We start from the raw sequence: 15,977 nt of genomic DNA on the forward strand, positions 1-15,977 counted from the left end.
TAGACACAGACCTCATCTCCTCAGCAAATTTCACAATCATGAAAGCCATTTCGACTTTCCTCACCTCCTCTGCACCTTTTGCAATCATGTCAGGTGTGTTTCCTCATATTAGGAATCACATTGTGTTTTTTTATTGTTGCTTTCTGTTATTTTTTTTTTCAATGCTTCTTTAAAATTTTCTGCTGCATACAGGAATTGTATTTTGTAAAAAACTGAGGTTTCAGTAGTGAAATGGAATGCTTGTACATATAACATGTACTCAGTTTTCTTAATGTTAATATAAAAACGATTAATGGGCAAATGAAAGGCTTTTACATTTTTTAGAAGGAATAAATAGTGTCTGCATGATTAAATAAATATTTTTGAACCTTTCACAATTATGTCACGTTTTGGCCTCTTTAAAAAACGATTTAGTGTTGCAGATGAGTTAAGGATTGTCCAGAGGTACAGAGGAGGTGACACCTGTGTTCAAGACTGTAGTGGGAGAGAGGCCTCTCCTGGGGAGCATAGGTGGTGAGGCCTGTGTCTAAGAGTGCACTGGACTGGACTTCATGAAGCCTATCCCCCACTGCACTCTTAGAAACAACCCTCACCTCCTTTGCACCCCTGGACAGACCTCTCTTGCACTACACTCTTCAACACAGGCATCACCTCCTCTGCACCCTTGGACAATCTTCACCTCATCTGCAACCCTGAATAGACCTCAACTCATCTCCACCCCTAGACAGGCCTCAGCTCATCTACACCCCTGGACACGCCTCATCTCATCTGCACCCTGTTACCATCAATTATACCCAATATATTGAGGCCTGTCCAAGGGGCACAGATGAGGTAAGGCTTATCCAAGAGTTAGAGGAGGTGAGTCCTCTCCACTGCACTCATGGACACAGGCCTCACCTCCTCTGTACCTCTGGACATGCCTCACCTCATCTGCACAATCTACTTCCTAATCTGAGGAAACACAGGTGACATAATTGTAAAAGGTTCAAATGTATTTATTTAATCTTGCAGACACTATTTATTCCTTCTCAAAAATATAGAAGCCATTCATTAGCTGCAAAATCGTTTTTTAAATAACATTTACGAAACAGAGTGCACGTCCTATGTACAAGCATTCCATTTCACTACTGAAACCTCACTATTTTTCAAAAAACAATTCTTCTATCTAGGAAATGTTGATACCAAACATTATCAATAAACTTAACAAAATACAGCAAGAAAAAAGCTCAATCTGCTCCCTAATCTAGAGTAACACAAGTGACATGATTGTGAAAACTGCAAATATATTTATTCAATCATGCACACACTATTTATTCCTCGCCAAAAATGTAAAAGCTATTCATTTGCCCAAAAATTATTTTTCAAATAAGATTTTAGAAACAGAGCGCATGTCCTATGTACAAGCATTCCATTTCACTACTGAAACCTCACTATTTTACAAAATACATTTCCTCTCTCTTGCAAACATTGCTACCAAGCATTATCTAAAACCATGACACAATTCAACAAGAAAAATGCTCAATCTGCTTCCTAATTTGGGATAACAGAGGTGACATCATTGTGAAAGGTTCAAGTTTATTTCTTTAATCATGAAGACACTATTTATTCCTTTTCAAAAATGTAAAAACCATTGATATGCCCCCAAATCGTTTTTTAAATAACATTTTAGAAACAGAGCGCAGGTCCTATGTACAAGCATTCAATTTCACTACTGAAACCTCACTATTTCACAAAATACGAATCCTCTATCTTGCAAATGATCTTACCAAGCATTATCAAAAAACATGACAGAAACCAACACCAAAGACGCTCAATGTGGTTCCTAATCTGAGGTAACACAGGTGACATCATTGTGAAAGGTTCAAATATATGTATTTAATCATACAGACACTATTTATTCCTTCTCAAAAATGTAAAAGTCATTTATTTGCCCCAAAATCGTTTTTTGAATAACATTTTAGAAACAGAGCACAGGTCCTATGTACAAGCATTCAATTTCACTACTGAAACCTCACTATTTCACAAAATACAAATCCTCTATCTTGCAAATGTTGTTACCAAGCATTATCAAAAAACATGACACAAACCAACAGCAAAGAAGCTCAATGTGCTTCCTAATCTGAGGTAACACAGGTGACATGATTGTGAAAGGTTCAAATATATTTATTTATTCATGCAGACACTATTTATTCCTTCTCAAAAATGTAAAAGCCATTGATTTGCCCCAAAATTGTTTTTTAAATAACATTTTAGAAACAGAGCGCAGGTCCTATGTACAAGCATTCCAGGTCACTACTGAAACCTCACTATTTTACAAAATACATTTCCTCTCTCTTGCAAACATTCCTACCAAGCATTATCAAAAAACATGACACAAAACAACAGCAAAGAAGCTCAATGTGCTTCCTAATCTGAGGTAACACAGGTGACATGATTGTGAAAGGTTCAAATATATTTATTTAATCATGCAGACACTATTTATTCCTTCTCAAAAATGTAAAAACCAATGATTTGCCCCAAAATCGTTTTTTAAATAACATTTTAGAAACAGAGCGCAGGTCCTATCTACAAGCATTCAATTTCACTACTGAAACCTCACTATTTCACAAAATACAAATACTCTATCTTGCAAACCTTGATACCAAGCATTATCAAAAAACATGACACAAACCAACAGCAAAGAAGCTCAATGTGCTTCCTAATCTGAGGTAACACAAGTGACATCATTGTGAAAGGTTCAAATATATTTATTTAATCATCCAGACACTATGTATTCCTTCTCAAAAAATGTAAAAGCCATTGATTTGCCCCAAAATTGTTTTTCCAATAACATTTTAGAAACAGAGCGCAGGTCCTATGTACAAGCATTCAATTTCACTACTGAAACCTCACTTTCTCAAAATACAAATCCTCTATCTTGCAAATGTTGATACCAAGCATTATCAAAAAACATGACACAAACCAACAGCAAAGAAGCTCAATGTGCTTCCTAATCTGAGGTAACACAGGTGACATCATTGTGAAATGTTCAAATATATTTATTTAACCATGCAGACACTATTTATTCCTTCTCAAAAATGTAAAAGCTATTCATTTGCCCCAAAATCGTTTTTCCAATAACATTCAAGAAACAGAGCGCTCGTCCTATGTACAAGCATTCCATGTCACTACTGAAATTTCACAATTTTACAAAATACAATTCCTCTATGCAGTAAAAACTTTTTACCAAGCATTATCAAAAAACATGACACAAAGCAACATTAAAAAACCACAATTTGCTTCCAAATCTTCTCCATAGAGTATACAAGTCTCTATCTATATTAAATGAATCATTACTCACCCTTACAAATGCTTTGGGAGATTGAGAACAGTGTCAGACACACACACCAATATGTCTTTAGCAGAGCAAAAGGTATGTACTCCAGGCACTGCAACCATGAATGGCAGAGAAAACCTCTAATTCTACACACATATCCCTCATGTTAACCAATTAAAACTCTTCCCTCCCAATTTTCAAACCAACACCCTTCCCTCCCCCTCAGCCCTTTCTACCTGTTACCATAGCAACTCCCTCCTCACTGAGCTCTCAGGTTTAAAAGTTTATTCTACAATGTTGCAAATGAACTCAGCAAGGATGTTTGACCTCTCAATACACCAGCTTATCCGGTGCAATGTTTCTTTAAATGAATTTTTCTCAACCATTCAAATTACTTCTTTCACAGAACAGAACCATGCACCCTAACTTTCAGTTTTCAACTATCTAAATCCACCAATCATTACTTGTGATTCAAGAGCACTGAAACTCCACAGTTTTATTTTTACAAACTCCTACTGTTCCAACTGCCATTTCATTCCCACACTTCATCTGACTGCACCAGAACCTCCTCTTACCATGTATTCTGTCTGGATTATTGGACATAGCTACATCCACTGGGCTCAAAGGTATTCAGCTACCAGACATTTTCACAACCTTGATTTACCAAATGTAGACATCAAGTGGATTGGCCAATGAGGATTGAGATGTCATCAATTGATACCACTGGTGAAAACCTTTTTGCATCTGCCACACCCTCACCTCATAATTCTGCACTGTGGTGGAAATGACTTAGGCACTTTGACTGGGGTAGGTCTGGAAATGCTTTTAAAGGACACCTTTGAGCAAATGATGGCACTTTTTCCTCAAACTGCCTTGGTATATTCCAATATATGCCAAGGACAGAAATGGAAGTGGTCCAACCAATTTTGTCCACAATTTGAGAAAGCACGGAAACATGTGAATAAATCTGTTTCTGCTTACATGAGAGACTATGGAATGGGTTCAATATACAACAATAACTTGCGTTACAACATGCAAGATATCTACAGAGGAGATGGTGTGCACTTCTCAGATGAGGGGAATAGAATATTCCTCCTGAATTTAAGACTGTGCATTGGAACCTACTTGTAGGTACCTAAATCAGCCACAGAACCCAAAAGCTCTTTTCAGGGCTACCCTACCTCTGATCACTCAAAATGATTATTTTTCACTGTTTTTCACCAAAGTACGCTCCCCGGTACGCTCCCCGGTACGCGTACCGGGCGCTCCCCCCGCGAAAAATTAAAAAATGTTTTTGTTTTTTTGGCCTATATGGGCCTCCTAAGCCCCCCTCAGAAAACCTAGGGGGTGAGGGGGTGTCTACCGTGCCCCCTTTTACCCATTCCCAACGTTGTTTGTCCTCCATCTTTTTAAAGTTAATTTACATAAAAACCACTGGAGAGACTTTCACCAAATATAGAATAGGCCCTACTACATACCAGTCCCTACCATTTTCCCAAATTTGGTGGCATTCCATTGAGCCATTTGGGCTGTAGCCTTGTCTAAATATCCTGAGGTAAATTACATGACAAAAACACATATGAAGTGTTAGAATTTACAACCAATTAAAATGTTACTTTCATTTTCTACTTTTATTTCCTGACATTTGATTGGTTATGTACATGAATATAAATGAAAAATGAGAGGGAAACACGGCCATTTTGACTACAACTACCTGAGGTACATCTTTTAAGGATTTTTTCATTTATCTTCATCACCTTTATATAAGGTAAGTTGTTAATTTGTAAGGGGCACTTTAAGTTAATTTGTAAAAACGTTTTCTGATAGTTATTTACTGTCCATCTGTTATAGTTATAGATTAAGATAGGCTTCTCTATTATAGTTAAAGATTAAGTTAGGCTTCTCTGGTATAATTATGAATCTACTTAGGCTTCCTCACATACACTTTTTAATATTTCTACTTCCTGCCTGATACCATACACTGCCCAAAGATAACTTCACTGTTAAAAACTCAGAAGTACCTCTCTGAACTTAAACCCAACAGTGCCCTAACTCTACTGATATAGTTATTTTTTATGCAATTTACAGCAAGAAAATGGAAGGAGAACAAGAAATCATCAATATTTCTTTCGAAATTACCGATGAAGAGATTGTTCAAGAAGATTTTGTTGACGAGGATTTTATGGATGAGTCTCTGGACCAACAATTTATTGACTGTTTACAAGATATTGAAGCATGCAATTTTGAGGAGATTCCAGATCATCTGATGCTGGAAGTTTTATTAAACTATGAAAATTCTAACCAATAAATTTTTATTTAATAATTAAAAATTGTTTGAGACATTATTCATTTTTATATGTAATTCATGAAGTAGTACCAAAATGATTATAATATAAAGTGAGACTTACAGTATACTGTGCAATTTTAAAACATCATAAGGGAGCAGGGTAGACTACCCATGATCCCATAGGCCTTCTCAGGGAGTCCTTAAAGGATCTGTTTCTGCTTTCCTGACAGACTATGGTATGGGTTCCATATACCACAATAACTTCTGCAACAACATGCAAGATATCTACAGAAAAGAAGGTGTACATTGAATTTAAGACTCTGCATTGGTACCTAGATGTTGGTACTTAAATCACCCACACAACACAACAACTCTATTCAGAGCTACCCTACCTCTAAGCACTTTAAATTATTATTTTACTGTTTCACTTGGTTTTCCCCATGGTACGCTCACCGGTACGCTCCCCGGTGCGCGTACCGGGCGGTACCCCCGCGAATATCGAATTTTTATTTTTTTTTGCCCCGCGGGGCTCTTTTATGGCCCCCACATCAAACCTAGGTGGTCAGGAGGGGTCTACCCTGCCCCCTTATGGTCATTTCCCCTTTTGTTTTTGCCACCTCTTGTGTCTCGATCCTACCGAGACACAAGATGGCGGCCGCTCCGGACTGTTTGGAATGTTGACAGACACCCGAGAGCCAATCAGCTTTCCGCTCGCGTACTCGCGTAGTGCGCAGGGTGCGCTCCCCGGTGCGCGTACCGGGGCGCGCTTATAGATATATATATTTTTTTTAACCTAAATTACTCAAAATCCTCTGGAGCACATATCTTGAGACATAGCAAAGGCACATCGGGCTACCAGTCCCTACAATTTTGCCAAGTTTGGTGGAAATCCATTCACCCATTCGGGCTAAAAGTGAGTCCAACCGCCCTACGGAAATTAACATGGAGAAAACACGTTTTGGGACCGCCCTTTTATCTCGGCCCCCGCTTGACGAATCCCCCCGAAACTTTCAGGGAAGGAGCAGAGCGGAGCGGGCCATCTTCTTTGAGAAATTCGCGAAGATTCGTCCACCGGCGCCAAAGTTATTCCCAATAGAATGTTGCAGATTTCCTATGGAAAACAATCCTAACTATAACTACCTACTGGCGATATAGAGAGAGAGAGAGAGAGAGAAAGAGAAAAAGATAGATAGATAGATACACAGATAGATAGAGAGATAGATAGATAGATAGATAGATAGATAGATAGATAGATAGATAGATAGATAGATAGATAGATAGATAGATAGATAGACAGTTAGATGGATAGATAGATAGATAGATAGATAGATAGATAGATAGATAGATAGATAGATAGATAGATAGAAAGATAGATAGATAGATAGATAGATAGATAGATAGATAGATAGATAGATAGATAGATAGATAGATAGATAGATAGATAGATAGATAGATAGATAGATAGATAGATAGATAGATAGATAGATAGATAGATAGATAGATAGATAGATATAGATGTAGGCCCTAAATCAGAGCAGCTATTGCTTCTGTAAGCCAAACCCATCAGCTGAGTTACAATCCACCACGGCCTTGATTGAGATTGCACCGGGCTCTGACCAACACCCAGCCACTAGGTATTCCTACAGATGCTGATACTTTGCCCTTACGTAATGATAGGGCCCGGATTTTACACAGTCTTTTCTGCACTGACTCAAACTATGATAACTGTGGTGAAGGGGACAACTATGAGGGGAATTGGTATGAATACCTTCAAGATACCAGTGTATTGGATACTTCCCCAAATACTGGCTTGTGTCCCTACTTCTGTCTGGCCCTGCCATGAAGGAAAGTGAATCTTTCGCTTCTGTTTTCCAAAGAGAGGAAGATGTTCTAGATTTACAGCTTACAGCTCCCCAACATGGAAGTGAAAACTAATGTATTTACTGAAGTACATCAACGTGGTCAGGCTCCCACAGAGCCCGTGTCACCATTTAATGAAGCCCATACGGATACCCTTTTGGCCAATTGACTAAAACTATTTTCATGCTGGCTTATTAATATACAGGTCCAGCACTTCGTTTATCATTGCCCGAATCCCTGCTCAAATGCCCATGACTGGTGTAATTACTCCCTCTTCCTTTTTTCAAATGTCTAATACAGGAAAATAAAATAAATGGTGAACCCCAAGAATGAGTTCCGGGGGCACCCACTGGCAGCCACCAGCTCAAATTAAGCACAGGGCAGCCCTCTTGTTGCCATTGTACCACCCCAGGCTATCCTGTCTTTCTTACTCAATACCCAATGCCAGACAGCCTGGTGGTACAGTCGTCCACCAGTAAAGTCAATCCCAAAACCTTTCCTAACACTCTATTTGGTTGGGAATCAAAAAGAATACAGAAATATGGGAAACAGATATTTTCCTTGTCAAGCCTGGTCCTGAGGTCTGAGAAAGCCAGCTGCCTTTTAGGTTGCTACTTTCATGCCCTTCGGATGCCATGGCACAGGTTTTACTGGCTGTTTTGGATGAACTTCATGTGTCCCATACACAGGCTATTCAAGAGGGGCACAATGCAGCAAAGTTTATCATATGTTATCTATTTAGCACAACCAATTGACTAGGTCAGGCAATGCGTAGTAGTGTGGCTCTTTGCTGTCACACCTGGATAAGGTCTATGAGATTCTCCATGAATGTTCAGGCATTCTCAAAGAGTATGCTGTTTAGTTTTGTTTGTCTATAATGTGAGACAGCGTACTCACCTTTGGAATGGTTCAAGTAGAGCGGAACCACAGCCCATTCCTTGGGCCTTTCTTCTCCCACAAGACAGTTGCACCAGAATGTTCATCATCTCTGTGGCTAAGGTAGAGGTTTTCCATTTTACTAATGCCAAATTCCTTGACTCACCCAGCAGGCCTTTCAAAACTTTTATGGTTGAGGCAATGGTTGTCAGAGGCAAACCTCAGGATAGCAATACAATGTGCAGCTTAGACCTCCATGCCTCCAGCAGCCACAAAACCATTTTAGTGTGCCCTTTCCTGTACACAGCACTCTATCAGAGACAGGATCAGATAAGTGGGGCCTCCAAATTGTCCCATTTCTTTCCACCACCATTAGGTTAGCTGACGGAAGACCACCTGTCCATCTTGCAGCAGGAAATGCAGGCCCTTTTGGCTGGAAGTAGGAAGTGTGTGTTACTCCTGCTACTTGCTTGTGCTGAAGAAGGATAGGAGCCTTTGTTCTATTTTGATCTTTCCTCTCTGAAGGACAAATTCAAGATGCTCAAGCGCACCCAAAGTCTGCCTTCTCTGGATACTGGAGACTGATGGCATTGGACTGGCTGGATGCTTATTTTCATATTCCAGTCCTGCAGGCCCACAGGTGCTACCTGCAGTTAACAGTCGGCCAATCACATTTTAAGTTTGCAGTGCTCCTTTTTGGCCTCACCAGTGCCCCTCAGATGCTCATGAAAGTAATGGTGGTGGTCACAGCAGACCTTTAGAGTTTGGGGGTTCCAGTCTTCCTCTACTTCAAGGACTGGCTGTTGGAGGTGGGCTTGCCTAAAGCAGTTGCCAACCGCCTCCAGATAGCAACAAACCTCTTAACATCTTTGGGGTTCATTATCAATATGCCTAAGTCACACCTGCCTGCAGACACTCCCATTCATGAGAACTATTTTGGATATGGTATTGTAGAGTTTATTTTTTCTCCTCAGGGGAGAGTCCAGGACATTCAGGCTATGATCCTGATGTTTCACCCTCTGTCCTGGGTCTCAGTGCGGATGACTCCGAGGCTTCTGAGGTTGTTGACTTCCTGCATGCCAAACTTACCAGGTGGCACATGCGGGCTCTGCAGTTGAACCTCAAATCCCAGTGGGCACTACATCAGGGGAATCGTCGGATTGTATTCGATTTCGGATAATACTGCAAAAGATCTGTAGTGGTGGCAATTGGGCAGCGGTGGGGTCCGTAGCAGGTGCCACTCCTTTTTCCACCCAGAGCCGATGGTAGTCACAGATCCATCACTACTGCGTTGGGAAGGCTATCTGGGAGAGGTCTCTGGCTGAGGCTTCCCTCCACATCAATTTCTTAGCATTGAGAGTGACTCCCTTGACGTTGAAGGCCTTCTTGCCCACAATCAGAGGAAGGCTGGTGCATGTGCTCAGGGCCAACAGCAGCACCACGTGGTAACGCAACAAACAGGATGGAGTGGGATCTAGGGCCCTATAGCAGGAGGTTTGTGACCTCTGAAAGTGTCTGGACCACCAAGGGATTTCTTTGAAAGTAAATCATCTGGCAGGATCATTAAACACCAGGGTGGACAAACTCAGATGCAGGCTCTAAACATATCATGAATGGCAATTGTAGCAATGTGGAGAACCATGACTCAATCTTTTTGCCTCTGCAAGGAACGTGTATTGTAGGCACTTTTGCAAGTTGACATTTTCAAGGCAACTCTCTCTTGGAGACGCCGTCTGTCTAGAGTGGAGCTCAAGACTTCTGCCCCGAGTTGTGAAGATCAGGAATGACCAGACCCTAGTCAGTCTAGCGGCACCAGATTGGGCTAGGTAAGTGTGGTACTCTGAACTACTGGCCATGAGCATCTGCCCTTGGGACAAATTGCTTATTTGAGAGGATCTTCTGTCGCAGCAGCAAGGCAGGTACTGCACCCGGGCCTGCACAATTTGCATCTCCATGCTTGGAGATTAAGCAGCGGCATTTGAACCCCTATAAGACCCCCTCAGAGATTATTGATATCATCTTGACAGTGTGGGGTCATTCCACTAAATCAGTGTACACCAGTTGATGGGACACATTTTTAGATTAGTGCAGCGCATGACAGATTGACCCTTCACATGATAAGTTGTCTGAAGTATGTTTTGTCACTTGTCTAGCAAGGACTTGTTTTGGACACTGTTAAAGGTTACGTATTGGCTGTTTTGTGGATGCCAGACCAGTCTTCATTTTTTAAATCACCTGCTCTGATGAGATTATTGAATGGTATACAACATTTGTTTCCACCATAACCCTATGTTATGCCCCAGTGGGACTTGAACTAAGTCCTCACTTTTTTGATGTATACTCTCTTTGAGCTGATGCACATTTGCCCTTGAGAACACCCAAATTCAAGACGCCCTTTCTCATCACCATAACATCAATTAGAAATGTTAGCAAGCTAGAGTCTGTCCATCACCTTTTACAATGGTTTTTCTAGCTAATTTAGAGTTGAGGACCCAAGGTTTCTTGCTACAGAAAGTAGTCACTCCATTTTTGTCAGACAGACTATCACCCTCTCAACATTCTTTGCTCCACCTCATCTCTCTAAGGAGCAGGAGGAATGTTTGGACCCTAGAAAGAAACTGAGTTTTTATATTGATGGCATCAAGGACCATCAAATGGCCAAGTAACTTTTTGTAGGGTTTTCCGGATCCAATTAGGGCAAGGCAAAGCAAAAGCGAAACATCTCCAGGTGGATTGTTCTCCACCTCAAGATCTGCTACGCTGTTGCAAAGAAGCTGTCTTCAGAATGCTTAAGGGCACTCCTTCAGGGCCAAAGCTGCTACCACTGCTTTGGCACATAGATTGCTTTTGCTGCACATTTGTCGGGCAGCTACGTGGGTGCTAGTGCATTCGTTCACAAATCTCTGCTGCCTAAACAGTCATGTTTTTGGAGAGGTCCATTTGCCACATCGGGTTTGAAAAACCTTTTGCTCAGACGGTTTACAGACCCACCACTTTGGTGGGGATACGACTATGTGGAGAAGTGTGGCTCACTGGTTTGAGGAGGCAGACCTGGAAGCAGAGGTCAGCCCGGGACCATGGTTCAATTCCCGGCTCGGCGGGGTCTTGAGTCCTAAAATGTCCATGGACTCGACAATTCTCGCTCCGGTGCCTACTCGATTCACGGGCTCACACTCTGCGACTCTGGGCAATAGCTTGCTTAATCTCCACAACTGCCCCTCGCGGCGGGATGCCTGGCTTTCACCTTGCGGATACCCTGCCGGGGTTATCTCACAGGGGAATACCAGGACGGGTTCCCTAAGCAAGCGCTTAGAAACCGCTTGGTGATTTGCGCTATATAAATTCCTGTACATTTACATTCACATTTACACATGGTATCTATTCACAATGTGAGGAATCTGCTGTTAGAAGTATCCATCAAAAGAGCAAGCTAATTACCTTTGATGAAAATCATTGTTATGCATAATCTAATTGCAGAGTCCTCATCCACTCTCCCACCTCCATGTTCTGTGAACTGAGCTCTTTTTACATCTAAAATAGTCCAATTTAGAGATCTGCATACTGGTCGTGCTAATCTGCCTTGGGATCTGCATCTGAGGCTACGGACACCCTAGAAAGCGTCTGACATCAGTGTGCATGGGTGACGCTTATATGCAGGATGCCCCCTACTTGAGCGCAGGAGTACTGTTTTGAAGTTCTCCAGATCCAGTCTGATGCCTGGGGAATATTCACAAGGTAAGAAATCTTTGGTTGGTAGAGCATCCATCAGAAATACTGTTACCAAAGGTAAGTAACACATTCTTTTAAGCTGTATGTGGAGCAAACACTTCTTTGTGAAACTGGTTTCGTATTTCAAATAACCTCAATCATCTTACACTTATTTATTGAATATTGTTGACTTAGAGTGAACTCACATTTTGGTATATAAATATTTAATCAGTATTCTCTCTAAATATATAAAGATTCCATGATGGGGAATACTACTCTTTAACAAATAATGTAAAACACATTCTTCTAAGAAAGTTCACCCTGTAAAGGAAGTTGGTGCATTATATTCTAACAATAATTGCACACAAATTTATGTTGAGATATCATTTGTATTATTGCTTCAGTTTTTCAGATCCTTACCATTACTGTGGAAGAGCCAGAGTCCAATTCAGTGAAGGTAAACCTGCCAATAATTCGGAATTCTGGGACCCTTGGCAATGTAACCATCCAATGGGTTGCCAGCATTAATGGCCAGCCTGCTACTAGTGACCTGCAAGTTACTTCTGGAAACATTACATTTGCACCTGGTGAAACCAGGCAGAATTTGCTGTTAGAGGTCCTGGCAGATAACGTTCCGGAAATTGAAGAGGTGAGACAAAAATCAATGCTCAACTCTATTGTAATAAAAAATCATTATTGTTGTTTGACTCACATTGTGATAAAACAGGTTTTTAAAATAAATAATCAGGAACTTCTGCATTTCATTGACTACATGCTTATTCAGATGGAGGAAATTACTTAGACCTAGACATTTACATTCTACGTAGTGTACTAAGAATCTGCTACATTGTGAACGTTATAAACATGGAATATCAAACTGTACAACGCAGGACTTTACCTAGCATATCTTTACCGTGCAGACGTTACAACTGTTGACCTTTAAAACACATTGGAATACCACTAAATGGCTTTATAGTATATGCCTTTACCATTCAAAGCATTTATATATATCTATGTATAAAGATATAAACAATAGAAAAATTGTGGGGGACTTACCACCCCCTGCAGCTCCATGGACCACCACCTCCCCGGGGTGAAATCAAACAAAGAAAGGGGGCCGTGCAGCTCCCGTGCTGGAGGTATAAATGGTCCTGGGGACTGCCACACCCCAGGGCAGGTTCCTGGTATGTTCCGGGGCGCCCACCCCTAGGACATAGCTGTTTAATATGGCTTTGTGGGAGCTTCACTGCTCCCGCCTAGCCATAGTAAACTGTGCTCAGCTTCTAGCAAGCAAGAACAGAAAACAATGGTCTTGCTTGCCAGAAGCAGGGCACAATTGCTTTGACAGAGAGGGAGGTGCATGTTAGCAAGTGCCATGAGAGCACGATTGGTGAGAGGACTTTAGAGGCCATGCCCCCTTTCTCCACGACTCTATAAACGCGAGTCCTGGTACACTGCTGGTTGGGGGATGAAGTCATCTTGGATGCTGAGGGTTTTTGAGGGCCCGCAATCCCTTTCATTAACTCCAGTAAGTCAGACACAGCCGGATTTCTGAGAGCTGGTTGGAGGCCAAACCCCTTTCTCCACTTCTCTGCAAATGCTACTACCATTAAAAAAAATAGAAATTCACTTAAAAAAACAAAGTTTACAGGGCTGTTATAGGTAGGAAATAGAATTTGAAAAATCTTAGAAATTAATTGTAACCTTTGAGAGTGAGTGTGTGAGGGAGTACATGTGTGTCTCAGTGTGTGTATGTGTGTGTCTCACTGGGTGTCTTAGTGGGAGTGGGAGTGTCTGAGTTGTTCTTTGAGTGGATGCATGAGTGGGTTCCGATAGTTTTCTGCACATTTTCTGCTCACTTATGACCTGTATTTTGCCTATTTTTACTCGTTGCTGACCTTTATTCTGCCTCTTTCTGCTCATTTTTCACCTTTATTTTGCCTCTTTTTGCTTGTTTCTGACCTTTATGCTGCCACTTTCTGCTCATTGCTGACCTTTATTCTACCTCTTGCTGCTTGTTTCTGACCTCTACTTTGCCTCTTTCTGCTCTTTACTGACCACTATTTTGCCTCTTTCTGCTTGTTGCTGCCCTTTATTTTGCCTCTCTCTCTTTGTTTCTCACCTTTATTCTGCCTCTTTCTGCTCGTTTCTGGCCTTTATTCTTCTTCTTTCTGCTCCTTTCTGACCTTTCTTCTGCCTCTTTCTGCTAGTTTCTGACATTAATTTAGCTTCTTTCTGCACATTAATAACATTTATTCTGCCTAAATCTTCTTGTTAATCACCTTTATTTATGCTTCTTTCTGCTCGTTGCTGACTTTTATTCTGCCTCTTGCTGCTCGTTTCTTACCTCTACTTTGCCTCGTTCTGCTCGTTGCTGAGCTTTATTTTGACTTTCTGCTCATTTCTGAACTTTAATCTGCCTCCATCTACTCATTTCTGACCTTTACTCTGCCTCTTTCTGCTTGTTTCTGACCTTAATTTTGCCTCTTTCTGCTAGCTGCTGACCTTTATTCTGCCTCTTTCTGCTTATTTCTCAAATGCATTCTGCCTCTTTCTGCCCATTTCTGACCTTTAGTCTGCCTCTTTATGCTCGTTTCCCACCTTTATGTTGCCTCCTTCTGTTAATGCTGACCTATATTCTGCCTCTTTATGCTTGTTTCTCACTTCATTTTGCCTCTTTCTACTCGTTGCTGACTTTATTCTGTCTCTTTCTGCTCATTTCTCACCTTTGTTTTGCCTCTTTCTGCTCGTTTCTGGACCTCTATTTTGCCTCTTTCTGCTTGTTACTGACCTTTATTTTGCCTCTTTCTCGTTGTTTCTTACCTTTATTGTGCCTCTTTCTGCTCGTTTTTGGCCTTTATTTTGCTCTTTCTGCTCATTTCTGATCTTTATTCTGCCTCTTTCTGCTGGTTTCTGTCCTTTATTTTGCCTCTTTCTATTCATTGACAACCTTTATTCTGCCTCTGCCTGCTTCTCACCTTTATGTTGCCTCTTTCTGCTCGTTATTGACCTTTATTCTGCCTCTTTCTTCTAGCATTTCTAAAGCGCATGGTAATGCGAGGGTATCCCAGCGCTGATAGCAGTGCAGTCACAAGCTCCGAGCAGTATTTAGGGAAACAAAAAGGTTTTAATTTGTTTTCGAAAGATGAAATCATTTGACTCAATACGGATCTGGAGGGGAAGGCGGTTCCATAGATTGGCGACATTATATGAGAAGAGATGCCCACCACTTTGTGATCTTCGGATTTTAGGAACTGCTGCTAGATGTTTATAATCCGACTGCAAGGCCCTGTTTTGACAGTAGGGCAGGATGATGGAACAAATGATGGGCAGTCCCTTGCCTGACAGTGCCTTGTGTGCAATGCACAGTGCCTTAAACTGGATTCTCTCATGAATGGGAAACCAGTGAAGAGTGGCAATCGCGGGCTTTGCGTTAGGTGATTGGGAATGTTCAAGTGCTGCGCAATTTTGCACAATCTGTAGTTTTTTGGTGGTGAAGCATGGGGCTCCTAGATAAAGGGCATTGGCATAAACAAGCTGGGAAAGGATCAATGCTTGAACCATCAGTCTTATAGCAGGAAAAGGTTACAAAGGGAGGATTTTTTGTATCAACCTTAGGATCCCATAACAGCTGGCTGCCACCTTCCCTGCTTGCTCCTTGAAATCAAGAGTGCGGTCAAGCCAGACGCCCAAGCTCTTAATATGTCTTTGGGGAGGGATCAGGACCAAGACAGCTGGGCCAGAATGATCCTATGTTCATAGTAGCAGATTTCCAAAGTAGCATCAGCTCTGTCTTCACCCCATTGAGTTTCAGGTATGAGCATTCCATCCAGATTGATGCCTTTTCCAGACACAAGGCTAGACCAGGCACAGAATTGTACCGCTGATTGAAAGAGACAACCAGCTGACTGTCATCAGCGTAGGTGATAA

At 41.4% G+C, this 15,977-nt stretch overlaps 1 protein-coding gene across 1 annotated transcript in view; it reads left to right on the forward strand.

The window, feature by feature from the left end:
• Positions 1 to 15,977, forward strand: part of ADGRV1 (adhesion G protein-coupled receptor V1) — a 2,034,994-nt gene that overhangs the window by 555,915 nt on the left and 1,463,102 nt on the right. The window contains exon 31 of the mRNA XM_078677778.1: positions 12,452 to 12,696. Within this exon, the coding sequence (XP_078533904.1) occupies positions 12,452 to 12,696 (245 nt within the window). The remainder of the gene's footprint in view (positions 1 to 12,451; positions 12,697 to 15,977) is intronic.

The sequence above is a fragment of the Lissotriton helveticus genome, chromosome 2_1 (assembly GCF_964261635.1).
Source record: "Lissotriton helveticus chromosome 2_1, aLisHel1.1, whole genome shotgun sequence".
Classification (NCBI taxonomy): domain Eukaryota; kingdom Metazoa; phylum Chordata; class Amphibia; order Caudata; family Salamandridae; genus Lissotriton; species Lissotriton helveticus.